Consider the following 21,382-nt stretch of genomic DNA (forward strand, 5'->3'; position numbering starts at 1 on the left):
TATCTTTCTCTTCCTGGCCTCTCTTTCCTCACTTGCTTCCTCTTTATCCCTCCCTCCTCCCTTCCCCTCTCCCCTCCATTCTTTCTTTTCTTTTTTCCTCCCCTTCAAACAGAGCTTCTCTATGTAACATCTCCTTACATGAAACTAAATATGTATACCAGACTGCCTTCAAATTCACAGTGATCCTCCTGCCTCAACCTCCAGAATACTGAGAACCAGCAAAGCTATGTTAGATATGTATCACAGATCCATTGCCTTCTCCCTAACCCCACTCCCAGCTTCATGTACCTCAGTTTTAATAACCTTCCTGGTCTAATTTGTGCTGCCCATGTATGCGTGGGCACTCGGTACTCACTGGACTATGTTTGACCTACCAGAGAGCAACCTCGTCCTTAAAGAAAACTGGGTTTTCCTCTTGAATCAACCATGAACTACCCAGAGCTCCTCACCTAGGAGTGGGTGCCCATAAGCCCCTCTTGTATAGATGATGGAATGTTGACTGGTGTGGTCCTGTTCAGGTCTCATCTAGGCTACCACAGTTATTGTGAATTCATGAATGAGCAGGCCTCCCATGTCCAAGAGACAGTTTGCCTTGGTTCTCCTTAGCCTCTGGCTCCTATAACTTTCCTGATCTCTGACCAGGAGTGAGTTTTGAATTTATTGCTGCTGTCCACTGCATAAAGAAAATTCTCCAGAGTGGTTTGAAATATGCCCTAATTTGTGGGTATAGAGATAAAAATTTCAAGGTCAGTGTTATGCTGTATCCATTTAGCAAAATAATAGGTTTACTTCTGGAAACTGTGAGCTTTATAAAGGTTCTTGGTCAGACTTACAGCCCAGCCATTTGTTTCTTCCTGCAGAGTGGGCTTTAGATCCAATCAGAAACTGATTTGATATCCAAAACATACATTGCCTCTATTGCACCCACTGAGCCTATCTGCCCAGTTTGGTTGTTATTGTCGCTGGCAGATTTGGGAAGAAAGTCTATACGTGAGGAATTATCTAGATCCAGCTGGCCTGTGGGGGGTTGTCTTGATTGTTAATTGATATAAGATGACACAGGCCACTGTGGGCAGCGATATTCCCTAAGCAGAAGGTCATGATCAATATAAGAAAGGGAAAAAAATGTAACTATAGTAAGGAAGAAAGCAAGCAAGGACCCATGATTTTTTCCCCACTCTTTACTGTGGATATGAATCTGCATTTCTGCCTTGACTTCCCCAAAATGAAGGAGCATGACATGGAATTGTAAGCCAGAAGCCCCCTTCCTCCCCTAGGCTGCTTCTTGTTAGGGTATTTGTCACGGAACCAAAAGGAGACTAGACCCTCAACGCAACTGACCGTTGGAAAATAAGATCATAAGAACTCATTACAGCTGGAGAATAACAGATACGATGTGAATTTTAGCTTTCACCAGCTACTTTGTTGAAACTATGTTGTACGAAGTCATGTATGGAATTAGGAATATCTGTTAACATATAAATGGTGGGTCATATCTTGGACTGTACCACACGGGGCCATGAGAATCACATAGGTCCCAAAGATACAGAATGTTAAGTCAGCAGAACTCCATGGTAGACAAAATGTAAGGTAGAAAAGAGGGAACTCATGGGTCATTCCAAGGGGCCTAGCCACGCACCCGACAGGGTGGAGTTACCACCATTACAGCAAAGGCTGTCACAGGTGAAGCTGGCTCGGTTAATAAAGGTCAGGAGTGGCTTGAATGTGTCAATTTGAGATCTGTGTCAAGTCAGGAGGAACTCTAGGGGACAGTATGAACTGGACATATAGCTGTGACAGTCAGCAGTCTGTCAGATACATTTAAAACGCTTAAAGTCACAGGACTGAGATGAGGTGAAGGCTCTGGGCGGGGTGGGGGGGTGGGCGGGGCAATGACAGTAAAAACAGAAGACAGTTCAGAAGCAGTCCATCATTAAACGGTCTTAACAAAGCAGAGGCGTCTGTAGAGGAAGGATACTAAAGGGAGGAGGACAGAGAGAGGTGTGGAAGGCCCAGCATCCTCTGTCAGGAGCAGAGGAAAGGCATGTCAGCTGCTGGTGGTAAGATAACACAACTGACAATTGGAAAATAAAATAATAGTAAGTTAGTGGAAAAGCCATTTTAAAAAGGGAAACTTGTACACTCGCTTTTTATTTTAATTATTATATTAAAATTAAATTTCACTTGTTTTTTATGTGACTTGTAACTTATTATTTGAGACTTTCACACATATCTACAATATATTTTGTTCATATTCGGTATCACTCCCAACTCATACTGGGTAAACGCTATGTCCCCCTCTCAACTTCAGTTTCTTTCCTTCTTTGTTTCTTTGTTTCTTTCTTTCTTAATAATACACTAAATGCAGTTAGTACTGGCCATTTAGGCATAGGTACGTGTTAGGTCGATCACTGGATGCATTTTATTTTAGTACTAAAGCATACTACATAACTTTTTGACTCTGTGAGAAAGTCTTTAGTAAAGATTCTGCTTATTAAAAAAAAGATTCTGCTTATTGAAATGTGTAGATTCTTGGCAAAACAAAGTACAACTTTGCTCTGTCCTCTGTGACTTTAGTCTTGAGCATCTGAACATGAGAAGTAAACCCAAGGCAATAGCTGTGTAGAAACTGTTACGTTTTTACAATTTATATAATTGTTTTACTTATGCCTCATTGGGTTAACATTTTCCAGCAATTTCATTGAATATCTCTAAAGTTTTCAACTTTGTTTTTGTAATAGAAATATTTGTATTCAACAGTATATTAAAATTAATTAATTATGTGATGAGACATGGAAGGCTTAGGAACGAACACAAGTGATTTTTAGTAACTGAGTCCATGGGAATGGAAGAGCATGGGTGCTGCGTACATGCAGTTGGATTCATGCAGACTGGAAATGTCATTGGAAACTTCTGCTGTTAGAGCTGATCAGTAGAACCCTGGCCTACTGCGCACTAAGCCCCCGGAGCCAGAACGTCCTATGACAGCGCTGAACACGTAGCAAACACCCACTAGTATTTATCACTGGATGCTATGTTGAACTCACTACATTCCTTACAAAAAAAACTAATCACTCTCCATGATGGTTCTCTGTATATTTTCTGCATTTGTGGAAAACGTTGAGGGAGAGCAAGACCAGGGCCACTGACCAAGTTCACACAGTGAGGAGAAAGCTGCTTCTGGGGCTCAGACTCAGGTCTGTCTGACTCTCAGGGGCCTAAGGCTACTGACCTTTGGAACTGCATCCCAACTTGTTCTTGACATGATCTGTAAAGAGAGCTACAATATAAAGAGCTCAAGATCAAGGAAGACTTTGGGTTCACAACTTTTCTGACTTTTTTTTAATAGCCTGAGAATCTTGCTGAAGGGAAAAGAGTCAATGAAGTAGAAAGGCTGAGACACACGGAATGATAAATGTTCACTCCATATGCTCCCAAACAGGCTGTGGGGAGACTGGGAAAGCAGTATTTGCCACAGCACAAGAAGACTTAGTTTAATGTTGGATAAGATAGCTGTCCTTTCATTTATTTTTAAAATCTCCACATCTCCTGATTTTATTTAATAGCTTTGCTTTTTTTCTATCAAGGCTGTTTCTAAACTTCCATCTCTTTGTTCTTCCAACAGATGCTCTTAAAATACCCTTAAGGATTTCCGTGGGTGAAATTCAACCAAGCAACGATGGCTTTGACGACTTTGAATGTGAACACACAATATGTGCTTTAAATATCCGCAAACAGACATCATGGGAAGATTTTTCAAAAGCAGTGAGTCAAGCTCTGACAAATCATTTCCAAGCCATCTCTTCTGATGGATGGTGGAGTCTGGAAGATGGGACATTCAATAACACGACTGACTCCTGCATCGGTCTCGGCACCAGCAGTATACAATCCATCACCCTAGGTATAAGCAGCCTTGAAGTGAAGAGAAAGTTAAACGTCTGGGCTTATTTATGTTCATAAGCTTTGTAGCCTGATAGCTCACTGATAAAACACATTCAAGGCTTGCTTGCGGCAGCTGCTAGTACTGAAAACCTCGAGCCTTGACAACGAAGCCATTACATAATGTAGCCTGTTAATATAAAAACGGTTTTATTGCCTCAAGTAATGTTAGAGGAAGTAGCTTGAAAGCCTTTGACGAGGCGTTGTTGTTACACTTGTACTCCATAAAAATGCAAGAAACTAACCACACTACAGAGACTTGCCTACATACAGCTTCTGAACACAGCTCCAGGTTTGCTCTCAGGCTCTGCCAGGTGTGTTGTGCTATGACCACAGTCTACGCCCAGGACAGGAGTCCAGTGCAGTCCAGAATGGAAGGAAACCCTTTAATAAGGATACATGCAAAGCTTCCACATGGGATAGGTCAGAGTGGTAACTGCTTATTTCTATTTGACAGACATTACAGAGAAACCTCAAAAGATGAAATCTATTTTCTGGTGTCCCTGGCTGGTTTATTTTTCTTCTTAGATCTAAATGAACATCTATGAGAAATCCTCTTTTCAAGGTCTGTGCTTGATGCTTTATAAAAAGTATACAGCAAAGCCACATTGGATCGCTAACTAGGTATTAGAAGACTCGCCCAAAGGTACATGCCTATTGAGCTAAAGAGCCAGGATTCAAATCACAGGCTTTCCGAGAGGGAAGCATAAGTGTCCAACAGTCCTACAATACCATGTTTAAAAAGAACGGTTAAAATGAAGAAAGACAAGTCTTTATTGTTGCTTTTATGCGTCAGCTCATAATAGAAGATGTTTTTGAAACTTTCTCACTCATTTGCTTTAAAATATATTCCCACTAGCTTTAGAGTAACTTACTTACGACAGCTTTGGAATAATAGTTAAAATATTATTATGTCTCAAGAACACATTTTGCTGACCTAGCATAGTATTGCTCAGAGCATGGCTCTGTGCTGAAGTCTGATACATTAAGACAAGACAAAAGTGTCCTGAAGGAGGTGGCCCTGCACCTGCTGTTTTTGAGCTAATCTGGAAATTGGTGACAGTGCTGGATATTTCCAACAGCCAATGAATGTGCTTCTGTGAACAGTGGATGCCAGATGGTTGGCCCCTGCTTATTACAGAGCTGTAGCATGCCCAAGTAGAGTTTCAGTTCTAAAAGTCATTGAGTTTTGTGACTAGATAGCTTAGCTTAGTGTCTTTCTATAGCCAGCTTATAGTTGATGCTATTTTTAAACACTCATAAGTGAATTTTCTGTGTCACCATGAAGGGAACTTCAGGTCAACATATACGCAGAGGGAGAGGGATAAGTACAAGTTCTGAGGTTGTCCTGAAACAGGTCAACTGAAATACTTGGTCTGAGATCCTGAAACAACAACAAAACATTTTGCAAATTTTGCTGGAAAATGACTCGGAGACCAGGTGGTGAAGGATCAGATCTTTCTCAAAGCGCTGGGATGTCAGGAAGCAGGCAGGGGGCTAAAGATATGAGATCTGTGAGAACTTAAGCTTGGAAATATGTGGATATATTTTTTTGTGCTTTAGATAATTCCATAATTATCATTTTTTAAAAGTCTAAATAGTGAACACCTTTCCCTTTGACTTGAAGCAAAACTGTCCTTGGGGAGTCAATTGCTCTTTGGATGAACCCTGGCCTCAGAAGCTCTGGCTCCTTAGCAGCTCACAGAGGAGAATGTGTTCACCATGATGAAGGCATCACTTGGGCTCTCCTTAATGTTCTATTTCCCTCTTTCCAACCAGGAAGTGTGCCATGGTCATCTGGTCAGAGCTTCTCCCAGTCCCCATGGGACTTCATGAAGAAGAAGAAGGTGGAACAGGTCACTGTGCTTTTGTCAGGTAATGATTGATTTGGCAAAGCACTGTAGTTCCTAAGGAGTGTGGGCCTTGCCACTGGCTCTCATTGGGACAGTCCCTAAACCTCAGCGATTCTGTCCTTTTGCTTCCAGCGGTACTTGTGTGGCCCCTCCAATGAGGTGGTTAGATGTTTCCTGAAACATCTGACTGATAGGAAGGGACGACTTAGAAATCATGTTTCTGTCACCCTTGGTCATGTCTGCCCTGCTCGCAGGTTGCTGCTGCTCTTATTATGTCCCTCATCAGAAACAACCTGAAGGCAAACTGGCATGCTGCTGGGAGTGGCAGAGTGTGTTAAAAGAGAAATGGCTGCTGTCACTGTCAAGTAGGCCGTGTGCCTGGTATGATCATTACAATGGTGCACATTAATTTGACGAAGTATCTACTATTTTCAGGCTGTGTTTTTATTTATGACATAAGTGTAATCCCCCTCAATGATCATAGCAGTCCAGTACGTTATCACTCTGCTCACTTCTAATTTATATACAAAAGCGAGTCTCTGATTGCTGTACCAGCATGTGGTATATTTACTGTTTCTTAGCCCTGCATTATAAAAGGCTGCCGATTTCCTCATGTGCCTCCCATACTTAGGAATAGACTTTCAGAAAAATTGAGTATCCACCCTAGAAAACTTATTTCAGTTCAAGCGATGTGTTGAGAGAGAGGCAGAACGTAGGCTGGGGGCAGAGCTTGTCTGTGCTAACTGTGGCTAACCAATGGGGAAGCACGGAGCCCAAGAGCCTGCAGGCACAGCTCCCCAGTGGCAGCTGGACTCTGGAGGTCCTGGCTGTAATTGCTAAAAAGGTCAGTGGGCCTCCTTCGGGGAGACACAATGGACTGTGGAACTTTCAGGTTCCCAAGGGCACTAGCTGTTTAGTAACCAGCACACAGGTGTTAAAGTTACTCTGATGTTTCTTGGCCAAATGTCAGCTCCTGTAAGTCCATGAGTATCCTGTTTATTTCGTGGTAGCTTGCACGGTGTCTTGATCCTCTGTACTGAACAAGGAAAGGCCAATTGTCTTTCTCTGTGTATGTTTCTCATAGGTCCCCAGGAAGGCTGCCTGAGTAGTGTGACTTACACGTCCATGATTCCACTTCAGATGCTGCAGAACTACCTCAGGCTGGTATGTTGGCACTGCTGTCACCACTGTGGCAACATCCGTCAGGTGGCCCATCTTGTGAATAAGACTGGGAGCCCACCCACCCTGTGTCCTGGCTTATGGTGTTGTTTTCCCCAGCATCCTCCTCCCTAGCAGACTGTCCATCATTGACCTGGATTCCTGTCACCTTATCATCCAGATGCCCATTTCTTTGACCCTGAGAGACTACCTGTGATTACTAAAGTGCTTTAATTTGTGTAGAAACATATTGCCTGTCCCTGAGCAAGGATGTGCCACCAAATCATAGAAATAGAAAAGAGTAGTAGTATATACTAAAATGCCTATTATAAGCCATTTTTGTCCACTAATAAATTTATTTATTCACTTTACATCCTGATCACAGCCCCAACTCCTCTACTCCCAGTCCCTCTCTCCTGCCTTGTGTACCAAACCACCCTGGCACATTAAGTTGCTGCAAGACTAGGTGTGTCAGCTACCACTGAGTCCAGACAAGATGGCCAGTTAGGGGAAGGGGAACCAAAGGCAGGCATCAGAGTCAAAGATGGCTCCTCTTCCAGTTCTTGGGGGGCCCACATGAAAACCAAGCTGGGTATCTGCTGCATGTGTGTAGGGGGCCTAGACCAGCCCACACATGCTCTTTGGTTGGTGGTTCAGTCTCTGTGAGCCCCCATGGACCTAGGTTAGTTGACACTGTAGATCGTCTTGTGAAGTCCTTGGTGCCTTCTGATCCCTTAATCATTCATTTCCCCAACTCATCCATAGGGCTCCCTAAGTTCTGTCTAATGTTTGGCTGTGGGTCTCTGCATCTGTTTCCATCAGCTGCTGGGTGAAGCCTCTCAGAGGAATTATGCTAGGCTTCTATCTACAAGCAGAGCAAAGTAACATTAATTGTGTCAGGGATTGGTTCCCTCCCATGGGATGGGTCTCAAGTAGGGTCATCTCTGGTTGGCCATTCCCTCAATCTTTGCTCCATCTATAATTTAAAGCTGAGTAAATAAGTTCATATCAGGTGGAATATTGATTTGCTCTCTTTTACAGAAACCAAATAATTAGAGGTTAAAAAGGACTGAACTTTATTTATTTTTTTCACATCTCTAAGTTACAGCAGGCGAGAGGTCTGGGGAGGGGAAACATCCAAGATGGCAGCTCCAGGGTCTCACACCATATCCTCCTGTTTCTGCTCACAGCCCATGAATCAGAATTTTAGGTCATGTCCCTACTGTGCTGGCAGGTGGGTCCTGCTGTGGTGTAACTATCTTCCCTGTTGAAGCTAGGCAGTGTGTTACTAAAAGGAATATGAATATCAAGGAAATCAGTAAATTCAGATACAAAACAGACCAGTAAATATGGTGCATCCATTACATACTTAGTAGGGATAGGTAACAAGCCAAGCATTTTTACTTATCTCATTTATTCATAATATCCTTACAGGATCAGTAATGTTATTCCATTTTAAATAAGTAAGGCAAAGAGAGATTAAACAAATCTTATGATCAAAAGCAACACACATTGTCACTGATGGAACCCAAATTGCAGAAGTGCCTGTGTCTGAGTGAGATCTACTGAAAGTAATAGGAATAGCATAAGACAATAAGTAAATAAAAGCTCCACTGGATCCCTTAGGCAGCCTTTCAAAAATAGTTTGACTGACTCTTTACACAAGATGTTCCATTAGATTTAAGTTAATGTTTTTATGAAGCTATGTACTGATAAATCTGGGCTCAGAGTGGGACCCACCTTGTACCATCAGACAGGTAAAGCTTAATCAAGCCTCTCTGTGGGACACTTTCACTTTTCTCTCTTTGCTTTTATGTGTTCCTTTTCCCCCAAAGCATCAAAGAGTCCCAAGAGGAAGAACTCCAGTTTATGCCTTTACTTAAAAGGAAGCTGAGGGTATGTCTTCCTGATTGTCAGGAGTGTGAGCCTCAGGCTGAGAGTATAGCCACTTCTTCTCCCTAATCCCCTCCCAACATCTCTATATTAAGCAAGGTTTTGACCAAGGGCTAAATTGTCTCAATCCAAAAACTATGACAAACTTAAAGCTCTTGTCTTAGGGCTACTGTTATTGTGATGACACCCCATGACTAGGAGCATTTTAGGGAGGAAAGGGTTTATTTTACTCCATGTTCCCTATAACAGTTCATCAACAAAATCAGTGAGGGCAGGAGCCTGAAGGTAAGAGCTGATGCAGCCATCATAGAAGAGTGCTGCTTACTGGCTTGCTCAACCTGCTCTCTTATAAGAACTCAGCCCTACCAGCCCAAGAATGGCCCTAGCCACGATGGCCTGGGACCTCCCCTAATAATCACTAATTAAGAAAGTGATGCTCAGGCTTGCCTATAGCCAGATATTATGGAGACAACTGACCTCCATTTCATCTTGGCACATAAACACATTACTTTTCAATTAGAACTTTTCCTTTTATAATAATGGTTCTGATCTCTTATTAATCACAGCCAATTCTTCAGCTTCAGCTGATCAGACACCACAGATTCTTCACACAAAAGGCCAGGCAGAGTCTTTCTTTCACTCTGAAACTTCCCAAACCAGATCTCCATCACCTACACTGCTTTCAACACTTGCGTCTTCCAAGATCCCACAGAAGAGCTCACTGAGCTCTCAATACTCAATGGGTCTCCTCGCCCAAAGTTTCCAAATCCTTCCACAGGACTCCCTAAAACAACGTGGTCAGGTCTGTCACAGGAATACCCACTCCTGGTACCAACTTGTCTTGAATAGGGTTACTACCACTGTGATGATACACCATAACCAAAAGCAACTTGGAGGGAGAAGGGCTTATTTCACCTACAGTTCTGCAGCAGCAAAGTCAGGAAGATGGAGTCAGGAGCTGACGCAGCAGTCATGAAGGAGGGCTGCTTTCTTAAAACCCAGCGTCATCAGCCAAGGAAGGGCCCCGTCCACAATGGGAGGGCTCTCCCCCGAGAACTGCTAATTTGAAAAATGCCATACAGGGTTGCCTACAGCCTGGTCTTATGGAAGCATTTTCTTAATTGATGTTTCCTTCTCTCAGGGGACTCTAGCTTGTGTCAAGTTGAGATGACACTAGCAAGCACACTTTATTTTGTAACACTTCATTCCATTAAACAGAAAAGTGTTCGAGTGAGCTGACCAGGAAGTATGATTCTGCAAACGTAGAAGAACTAAAGCTAAGGCAAGGAGATTGCTGTAAGTCCGAGGGGCAGCCTAGGTTACAAACGTGAGACCCTATTGCAGAAAAGCAAACAAACAAACAAAACCAAAACAGGACTGACTTTTATTTGACATTAGTGAACAAATATGATACTGGCTTTTATAGTTTCAGTAAACTAATACTGTATTATACACTCTGTGACTTTGCATATATAAATTGTAATGTCTCTTGTGTTCCTTTTACTCCATTATAAATAGGAAACGCAAAAACTTGGTACAAATCACAAAATACAAAGGAATCCAGTTTTTTCTTTTTAACATCCCAAATGCAGACTTCTACGTAATTACATACATTCTAACTCCATTGGTAGGTCTTCTCAAATTCCAATAATTCTCAAAATTATCAATTATTATTATTAGTTTTTGTGTTTTTCTCATCAAGTAATGTAGAGTTGCTTGGCTACTATTTCAAACATGTGCCTCAAATACCTGGGAGTGACTTTTGAGACTGGTGATAGAAGTTCAGGTGACAGTAACAGGCACTCATGCCTCAAAGATAGTAAATAACGTCTTTGAAATTGTGTGTCACCATGAAATTCCTAGCTGTGAAGCATGTAATTTTAAGTGACAGCTATCCCAATTTTATTGACACAGTAGAGTCCTTTTATTTTTCCAATCTTTTCTGCAGTCAATGTCTCAGCATAGCTGACCTGAAACTGTCTCTGTGCAGCATGTCTTACCCAGACTGTGGATGACAAGTGGGACACCCAACAAAAGTTGAGGTTATATTGCTTTAAAATACCACAAATCTGAAGATGCATTTCAGTTGCCACGTGTACAGTAATGGAGCTCTTGTGTTGATTTCCATTATGTGGAAGAACATTGTCGAGGGGAAAAAATGAAATAATGGACAGGCCATCGTTGAGGTTGCATGTTTCCAGAATCACTGTGCTTTACAAAGCCCAGATTGACATGTGATATGCGACCCCAACAGGATGTGAAGACACAAGGATAAATTGGATTAGTATCAATTATGATAATGAGGCCACTGTCCCTTTACTAATAACTAAAAGTGTCACACTGTAGCAGAATAATTCTGGTGACTGGCTGAGGCTATAATTTTAGAAGCTGAATTTGATTTCATTTTTCAAACAGATTTCCTTTCTACACAAAACCCTTTCTACCACCAGCCCCATCCAAAACAGTATTAGCTTTACCAACCAGTCTTTCTAGATGTAGTGCCCTCTGCTGGAAGAATGGGGCATAGTTTTACATTGTCCCAAAGAGTCTGACATTTGGAAAAATGTGACGTAACTCTGAAATGGATGAATTGTCCCCTTGACGAAGCTTTTCTTGTGGCCACCAATCTCAATGAGCTGTCTATAATTTGCTCCAGTAATTAATTTTTGGTTGATTGCAAATGATAATCTTATACCTATACATCATTGTTCAAAGGAATTGGCGATATTTGAAATGTGAAGAGATCATAATTGCAAAGTATGTGTTACAATACAAGTGACCAGGAATTTTGTGCATTTTCTCTTTACCTACATAGCAAGCTTGTTTGTTTATATTTTATGGTACCTCATGGGGGGTATTATAAAGCATACACATAAAGAGTTTACTGCTAGTAAAAGGTCCTTTCAATAAGTTTTAAGTTGTTTATGTGTATATGCTGTATATGTGAAAACAGATGAGGTGTCAGCGTTGATGATAGCTTATCTCGCTTATCTCTGAAGCTGGGTATTTTGCTGACTTCAGAATCAGCCTTCAGGAAGTGTAGACAGCGTGACAGGAGAGCTGTAATGAATAGAGCACTCTTGTTTTCAGCAGTGAAACAAGATTAAATTACAAGGCCAGCTGAAAATCTCAGGGGGTGGTATGTTTAGTAAATCCTGAAAATCTGTAATCCATTTCACTGGTGTGACACAATTGATTCCTTGTGCTAGAGACTCTGTTCACCAGATCATAGCAATTTGGGATTCATTTGGAGGTCTGGAGAGCTCTGGTTTAGAAGTGCACCTGGACAACTGTACCTAGTGCACAATTTACCACTAAGGTATGTTTTGAAAAGGGACAGAACCTCAGAAAAACAGAAGTGAGGTCTTCACTAGCGAGAACCTGAGACTTCCATGTTGCCTTTGGAGTGTGAGGCTCACTTCTCTGCCATTTCCCTGAAAATAATTAGGAAGCACCCTTTCTGTACCATCATCCTGGTGATTCAAATCTACGAGATTGACATCAGGGAATAAATTGAGCAGTTAGGCTCCACTTTTGCAGCAGGATGAGAGTCTCCTCTACTCTGTCAGTGTTAATCTTTCCATATCCATTAGGAGACGTAGAGACATCTGGGCAAGAAGCTGATGGAGACTGCTGAGACCTTGCTGAGCCCCAAGAGGTGCATTGCTCATGATCACTTTTGTTGGAGCTGGAGAGGACCAGTTGCAGTCATCCTGGTGTGCTTATCTGTCTTGTTGGGCAGCAGGATGTTGCAACCAATGTTGGATCCTATCATTTAATCAGTGATTATAGACATGAGTCAGGCATCTACCCAGTGACCTAAGGGGCTTCAGCCAGCAAACTGTATCCAGCAGTGGCACCCACTTCTTGTGTCATTGTAACAAATTCCACATGGTTTTTCTACAGTATTTAAACAATAAAATGTGAGTGCCATACCTGTAAAAGAATACTGCCATTCTGTAGATGCTGCTTTGACAAATGTCATAGACTGGATGGCTTACAAAAGAGATTTATAGTCATAGTTCTGGAAGCCAGGATGCGCAAGACCAAGGCAGCAGCACATACAATGAGGTGAAGTTCTGTTTCCTGGCTCTAGATAGCATCTTCTTACTGTGTCCTAATAAGGTTGGCAGGGCAAGGGGTTTGCTCTGCTGCTTCTCATGAGAGTGCTGAGACCTCTTGTCATAATTAGGGCTACTATTGCCACAATGACCAAACACAGGTTCAGGAGGAAAGGGTTTAGTTTGCTTCCACTTCCATGCTACTGTTCGTCATTGAAGGAAGTCAGGGCAAGAACTCAAACAGGGCAGAAACTTGGAACCAGGAGCTGCTGCAGAGGCCATGGAGGAATGATGCTCACTAGATTGTTCCTTATGGCTTGCTCAGTCTGCTTTCTTATATAACCCCAGACCACCAGCCCAGGGATACCACCACCCACAATGGGCTAGGCCCTCCCACATAAATCCCTAACTAAGAAATTGCCCTACAGGTTTGCCTACAGCGGGCGCTTATGCAGGCATTTTCTCAACTGAAATTTTCTTCACAAGGAGACTAATGGAGGAAAAAAAAAATCCGGGTGGAAAAGGGGAGGGTTCTTCAGAGACTGATGCACCAACCAAGGACCATGCATGGTGAGGACCTAGACCCTCTGCTCAGATGTAGCAGACAGGCAGCACAGTCTCCTTGTGGGTCCCATATTATGGGGAGTAGGGACTGCCTCTGACATGGACTCTGGTGCCCACTCCCTAGATCACTTCCCCCTGGTGGGGCAGCCTTGCCAGGCCACAGAGGAAGAGGATACAGGCAGTCTAGATATGCTTAGGTCAGATGTTAGGGGAGAGGACTTTCTGAGGACCAGGGGAGGAAGGGGTGAGAGAGAGACGGAGGGGACTTCAGTTGGAATATAAAGTGAACAAATTAAAAAATAATCAAAATAAATGATTTTTTAAAAAAAGAATGAATGAAATTCTCTCCCCTCAAATGACTCTAGCTTATGTTAAATTGACATAAAAACCAGCTAGCCCACCTCTCAAGGACACCATTTCTTAATTCTATCACCTTAGTTCCAATCAGAATTTCTACGTATGAATGAGAGGGGGCAAGTACAGACCCTAGTCACAGAAAAACCAGCCCCAACAAGTGAACAGTTTTCTAGAATACAAAGAGATAAAACTGTGAAATCAATACAAGAAACTTGAGGTAAAACCTGGCCTAGGATGAATAAGAACGGTGTTGGGAAGAAGTTGGGTGAAATAAGGAGCTAAACAAGTAACTGAAGATGTCGTGATGTAAGTCTGTCCTCAGGCCAGCACAGAGTAAAACTGAGACAGTGAATATTCAGCGTGGTATAAGACCATCACAAGGAGCTCTCTCAACATGCCAGCCAGAAAGTCAGAGATACAGTGATGGCATAAGATGACAGATGCACTCAGAAAGAACCAAGAATAGTGCGGTACATGGTCCTTAGAAATATAGAAAACCAGTCGATATTAGAAAAACGTAATGGGAAAAATTTCCTAAGCTAGTGCCCCCCCCCCAAAAGGCCCAACTTCACAGAGTCTATTTAACTTTGAGATTAAGAGGCCATAGCTAGATAAATTTCATCAACATTTTAATAACAGATATAATCCTATATATTCTTAAGGATTCTGTACCCATAAATACAAGCGAAAACAATTATTTCTCAGTAATATTCTTCAATTATAATTTATTCCCAAGGATTCTTGTGCTGCTGTAACACTGCAGCCTGAACACTGAACCTCAGCTCTACTTTCCAGAATATTCTTGTTTCTGGAGAAGTCCCTGCTTCAGTCTTGGCCTTAGCCTGCATACCTACCATAGGCTTGATAGGTCACAAATACCACAGAAAACAGCCTTGCCAATGCTGTGTTCATTCTATGTTTTTTAGAACCTTACATTCCCTGGGCAGCTATAGTCATGACTGTACCTCATATAAGTATTAGTAAGTTCATACTAAAGGCTTGCCAATAACAGAACACCGTTTAACTTCAGAGAAAATTCACCTGTGGCTATCAGAAACATTGTCTTTCATACCCTAACACCCAGTCCTAAGCTCACCATCAGGAGGCCTCTAAAGAAGGAGCCTCTTTAGCTCATCGTGTAACGATTGGCAGGCAATCATTTGCACACCCCCTACCCTGGACGTATTCCTGTAGCTTCTGTGAGTTCATCTTAGTTTCCTGGGAAGGGGAGACACAGTTCAAGTTTAAAAGGACTTCGCATGTCTAGTAAACAGTGCTACTCTCCTATAGCTTTATTCTTTTGGATCCCTGAGGATAATTGGGAGCTCCATCCTTGTCTACCATTCTTTCCCTTGTCAAACTAGCATCTTCATCCAGGATTTTTATTTGTTTCGAACAGGTTGAACAGTATCATAATGTCATTTTCCATGGCCCAGAAGGAAGCTTGCAAGACTACATAGCATACCAGCTTGCCCTCTGCATGAAGGTATTGACTATTTTCATACAGTTTCATCTCCTTTGAAAACTGGGATGAATAGAAAACTAATATTCCTATTTTGTGACCACAGCACAGACAGATGGCTGCAGGATTCCCCTGTGAAATCGTGAGAGCCGAAGTGGATCCAGGTTTCTCCAAGGAACAGCTAGTAGACGTGTTTGTCAGTAATGGTAAGACCCTTCCAGACGCCTGCTTGTGATAGCTTGAAGGCATGTCCTTTGCTTTCCAAGAAAATAATCTTTACAATTATTCAACTGTTTAGTTATTCAGTAGCTATGGAGGTGAACACTGAGAGCCCAAGTGAACACTGTGTATGCCACTGTATTAGTTGGTCATCCTGAATTTTATTCTTTATTTTTATAGCCCACTCATTGTTCTGAGCGTGCTACGCAGCTGTCAGCAGAGGTACAACAAGAGAAGAGGGGGTGCAAGCAGATCCCCTTGGAAGGGCTGCATATCACATTTTGGCATTGCTTAGAATTGGTGCTGCATATCGCTAAAAATGAAATAAATAGATTGAGGTTTAGTAAATCTTGTCATTCACACATTTCCAGTAATGATGTACTCATTATTCTCATTCTAAGAGCAAACGTTTGTCTTCAGCTGGCCGTTAGTGTGCAATTGATTAGCATTTCGGCACACGCATCGCAGTTAACTCATTTGACCTCTACAGCAGTCCTCTGCCATCGTTGTCATTGTATCCCCACAAATAGGGTAGCAGAGCCACATGTACACATTTGTTACTATAAATTATTCATGAGGTCTTTTACAGCTTGACACCCCAAGTTTCACCACAGGTGAAGATGGCATACCCTGAATGGCACAGCTGTGAAACAAGGCTGAACTAGATTCAACTCTAGTTCCAAGAGGGTCTAGAAACAGACCTACTTGGGGGAGACATTGTAAGATTCCAAAAGGATGAGTTTAGGCATTCTACATATGAGTAGAGAGGGCTTGTCTTTGGACTGTGATGAATGGGGTTACTTTGTGGTCCAGGACTCAACCATAGACCAAGCTTAAGAAGACAAAAATCACCTTCAGATTCTAAGTCATGAAATAAATGACTTGGGAGAACAACTGAGGATAATTTAAGCCTTGAAGTACACTTTGGAAGGAGGAAAATCTCTTAGAATCTTAATGTCTGCTGGCCTCACAGACTAGTCTTTGGCCAGAAAGCAGGAAATAGACACAGAAAGCTATTTTCCTTCATGCTATTTCAATGGTAGCTAACATTTATTAACTTTTACTCTGGTGCGCCCTATTTTAAAGCCTGTCTTTGTAGCTGACAGCTCTCTGATAGACCACTCAGTGTCCCTGGTTGGTCCTCCTGAAAGCACTTGACATGATGTTACATGTTTTACCCAGTGATGCCGCAGCAAGCACGTAGACTAGGACTCAAACTCAAGCAGTCAGATTGGAGCTTAGCCTTCCTCAATCCCAGCTGTGGCTCTTTAAAAGCTCCCGTGTGCTAGCCAGCCATTTCTGCTTTAACTCTTTAACAAAAGTTCCTGACAGCTTTTCAGCTTTCGGGGCTGTGCCATATCAAGGTTAAAAATGTGAAATGTTTTGTTCTCACCCAGACAAGGTAGATGGTCCAGTACAGACTAAACTCTGTTCTAAACATAGACATCTAAGAAGGCTGGAAAGCAGAGAGTAAGGCATATAGGGTGCAGAGGGGACCAACTCCATGTGCAGAATCGATGTTCGCCATCTTTTTATAAAGAACTCTCCCAGTTTGGAAACTTGGAGAGAGCCCCCCCCCCCCCCGTCTTAAAATCAGCTTCCCCTGGCGGGGTTCTCTGACCCTTCTTTGGTGAGATTATCCTCTAGGAAACATCTGTACAGTTTGTTTCGGTCGCTGCGCCTAACCTAACTATGGAGTTAGCCGTAGGAGAACTCTTGGGGCTTTGGCCTTGCACTCTGTGTTACATCGTAACCTTGAGAGCTCCTTCTGTGGCTTATACTCTTCCATATGCTTGAGTGACTGGGTGTCTGTCCTTTTGCAGGAGATAGCACTGGTAAGAAAAAGGAGGGAAAAAGAACACCTTTTTCCTGTTCAGTAATATTTGCTTGAAATGGAGGTAGCAGTTTGAACAGATTGGACAGGAAATAAGAAGCCATAAGATAGAGGTCTTTGACTTTGGAAAATGCAGTGTTTGGGAGTTTTGTTTTGCTTACTGTGGTGCTTGGGATCAAACCCAGCACCTGGTGCTTCTGGGTAAGAGTGATGCCACAAGCCCCAAGGTGGAGATTTTGAACAATATTCTTGAGTAAATAAGTAAAAGAGAGAGATCCACCTTCACTCTAAATTCACTTGAATAAAAAAGAATAGGAAAGATTGCATTATCTCTGAATACAGAAGAAAGGTACACGTTTATCTCAGTGATTTATAAGGATCAGTATTTTCCTTCAGTTTTTAATAGCAAAGAAAGAGCAGAATGGTGCTGTTTGCCTGCTGCGCTGTTGTCTACAGTGACCTATCTGTAGCCTGAGCCCTTCAGGTCCCTCACTTGCCTTCCTCTCCCTGGCTCTAAGCTCTGTCAAATCTGCTCCCCCCCCCCCCCGTCCTCCTCCTACTGTTGCTGTTCCTGCTGCCACTCTTTAGCTGCCCCTCCCTGCCCCACCACTTCTTGTCCAAGTGGCTCTATGGCCCCCTCAGCCATTCTTATTTCGCCGTTTCTTGCTTCTTCAGCAAGTCCCCCTCAGTGGCTCTTGGAGGATTACTCCAGGAGACAAAAGCTTTCATAAACGTTCCCTGATAGTACACTCCAAAGACTCTAGAATAAAAGTTAACGTTTTTAGAATATTACATCAGGAACATTGCGGCCTAGCTTGTCATCCTGCGCCTACTTCTCTACGTGCCTAAAACCTCCTCCACCACTCTCATTCTTTCGATGGGACCCAGTGCTGTTCACTAGTGAGCAGAAAAGAGATGGTATGGAGTGTACCTCAACAGAACAGGTGGGAATACAATGGCTTCAGAACAGTGCAAGGCATGCCCAATGAGCCCCAAGAAGGGGTCATGGGCCTGTGGGTATCTGTGCTTTCTTCAAGTAGAAAGAGCTAGCCAGGAACGATCATTTGGTAAAGGAGTAATGGAAGGCCTCAGTGAAGGGAAGGCAGATCCCTGTAGCCAAAAGGGCTCCCTAGCCTCTTGTACCCTAGCATTCAGAGTAATGAGGTTTAGGGCTTGTCTGTCAAGACTGGACTCTTGCCCTTTTTTTCAAGAAGATCAGCATACAGTCCATACATGGTCCTTGGTTGCTGCTTCAGACTCCACAGGCCCCACTGGGCCCTGGTTAGTTGGCTCTGTTAGTCGTCTTATGGAGTTCTTGTCACTGGACCTAAGTCCTCTACATGGATGTAGCCGATGGGCAGCTCAGGATTCATGTGGGTCCACTAGTAAGGGGAGAGGGGGCTGTCTCTGACATGGACTCTGTTATCTGCTTTTTGATCACTTCCCTCTGATAAGACTGCCTTGCCATGCCACAGGGGAAGAGGACAAACTCAGTCCTGATGCAATTTGATGAGCTGGGGTGGATGGGTGGGGGCTCCCCTTTTCTGTGGAATAGGGGAAGAGAGATGGGGAAGGGAGGGTGGGACTGGGAAGAGAGGAGGAAAGAGGCTACAACCAGGATGTAAAGTGAATCAATAAATTAATTAAAAAAAAAAAAGATGAAGTTCTCAGATGGCATTGTAGAGAAACACACGGATCTGGAATGTTCTGTGTGCAGATGAGTCTTAACCTTTTTCAAAGATGAGACAAGCCCCTTAGGTTCAACTGGTATTGTGATGTTGAGTTTTATCTTCCACCAAGAATAGCACGTATTTGTTCTTGTCTATATGTCTGAGGGGTAAACTGTGAAAGGAGCCACAGAGACTGCATAAAAGAGCAAAACAGCCCAGTAAGTAAGAGGAGGAGAAGATAGATAAATTTAGCTTTAAGAATCCAAAACTTACCTGGGGAGTAAAAATGAAGTGGAGCCAGTGAGGGAAAGAGTAAGAACAAAGGCACGCCAGGAAGAACGAGGGAGCTTGTGGAGGGGCGCGAACCGCCTTGTGTTCGCATAGTTCAAGATGACATTTTCCTTCTCGCTTTATCCTTGGTGAGAGCCACAGCACATGACTTTGTTGTTTGGCTAGGAGGGTGTCAATACGTATGCAGTTGGCTCAGGTTCCTCTGCAGTACAAGGGGTGAATGAAGCTGGGTCATCAAGACAAATGATGCATTAAATTACATGTGACACAACATGGAGGAAAAAGAAAAATCTAAACAGTAGGACGACATTTTTAAATAACACTTTGAAATCCTTGGAGAAATTTCATGTTTAGAAGTTAAAAAAAAAAAAAAAAGGCTGGAATTACTGTAGTAATGGTAGATGAAAATGCTAATTCAAGCCTCCATAAATGAATTTACCTCACTGGGCCCTGCATTGCTGGCAGCTCTTTGAAGGCTTCTCCGCACTCACTCTCAGAGCATTGTCCCTGCAGAGACTGGAGGTGGGCAGGGTATGAAAGGGGTTATTTTCAGCTCCCAATGGGGTGAGCATAAACTTGAGGTTTCCCTACACTTGTGGTATGTTAACTATTTTCAGACCAAGCAGTGTTAAATCACTATATCAACCATATAGGATTTTAACGGGAGACTCTACAGACCTGAGATTTAGCTGTGAACATAAGGTGTCTAGTTGGCATGGCCAATCTCCACAGGAGAAAAACAGGGACAGAGCACTCTGTCGGGGGCGGGGGGGGGGGGGCGGGAGGGGGGAAGAATAGTTTCAGAAATGAGCTTCAAAGTAGCATAGAGCAAAGGGGTCTCAAAGAGCTGTGTTCCAAGCTTCATGACAAAAGAAGTCCATCGTCAGGAATCAGATGGGGTGAGTGGCTTACATGTCTCCAGAAATCTGTCATGCTGGAAAAAAACCTTAAAACTTAAAATTTGGTAATGAGTTCTCACTTATGTGATTTTTAAAAAACATTTTGATATGCTAAATAACCCGAATTAGATACTCGCTGTTTGTCAAGGAAACTAAAGCTTACTTTTGCACATGCTAGACTAAGAAAAGCATCCACAGAGAGCAGTGGTTGATACCGAGGGACTGAGGCCAGGAGGCCAGCAGGGTTAAAGATGCTTTTCACCAGCGATACCCTCACTCCTTGATTCTCGGTTCTTGACCCTCCATTGGCGCCTCATGACAGACCAAGATACACACAAATAAGTTCAACAAGTAAGGTCACTGAACTAGGAACAGCAATTGCTCATCCCTCCCTTTTTTTCCAGGTACAAATCCTGTTTGCTGTGAGTTGAGTCAGCAATGCCATCTTTCCTAGTAGATCAAGGAAATGAAGGTGTCCTTTCTCACGCATGCTCCTGTCCTCTCACACATCTACAGGTTCAGCTGATGTTATAGCCAGTGTGCTTCCTTGTCCTTACTTCCTCTTTACCTTTCTCCCAGCACCGCTGCTCCCCACTTCAGAAGCATCAGATCTTACACATACCGTCACCACATTCTCTTCCCCAGAGCATGACTGCTCATATGCCCTCTGCCTCCATTAACTGTGCAGCCTCTACTTTAATTCAAAGTTCAAGGTTGTCTTTGGCATTTCCTCTCTGCCTGTCTCTGAAGGTGGAATGCAGGCATACTGTCTTGTCTCATGATGACTTTCTACTTTACAGAAGTATGTCTCCCTGGTTTATCTACTTGGTCGAGGCTCTTCTCACCTCTTGCCTTCAGTACAGCAGTTAGACCTCCTGGGTTTTTTGTTTTGTTCTATTTTGTTTTGTTTTGTTTCTTTTCTGTTTATTTTTTTCCTGTAAATCTTCTTACACTGAGCAAGATCTCAGAGCAGGAGTCAAATCTTCTTTATCCCCTCCCGTAAGCATTTCCACCAACCATCAGCAGTGGTGATGAACTCCCTCACAACTCATTCCATGTCACCCACATCTCATTTCTGTCACCACTGTTGGGTAGTGCAGCACATCTTGGCCTTAGCAGTACTTCCTTGTCACAGGGAAGTTGTACGAAATGGCAGCGCCCAGCACATCTCTATTAAATCAA

At 42.9% G+C, this 21,382-nt stretch overlaps 1 protein-coding gene across 1 annotated transcript in view; it reads left to right on the top strand.

Moving 5' to 3' along the window:
* Window positions 1-21,382, top strand: part of Cttnbp2 (cortactin binding protein 2) — a 151,809-nt gene that overhangs the window by 103,905 nt on the left and 26,522 nt on the right. The window contains exons 10-14 of the mRNA XM_051151881.1: window positions 3,626-3,901; window positions 5,719-5,814; window positions 6,877-6,956; window positions 15,225-15,311; window positions 15,394-15,493. Coding sequence (XP_051007838.1) covers window positions 3,626-3,901; window positions 5,719-5,814; window positions 6,877-6,956; window positions 15,225-15,311; window positions 15,394-15,493 — 639 coding nt within the window. The remainder of the gene's footprint in view (window positions 1-3,625; window positions 3,902-5,718; window positions 5,815-6,876; window positions 6,957-15,224; window positions 15,312-15,393; window positions 15,494-21,382) is intronic.

Source organism: Acomys russatus, chromosome 10 (genome assembly GCF_903995435.1).
Source record: "Acomys russatus chromosome 10, mAcoRus1.1, whole genome shotgun sequence".
Lineage (NCBI taxonomy): Eukaryota > Metazoa > Chordata > Mammalia > Rodentia > Muridae > Acomys > Acomys russatus.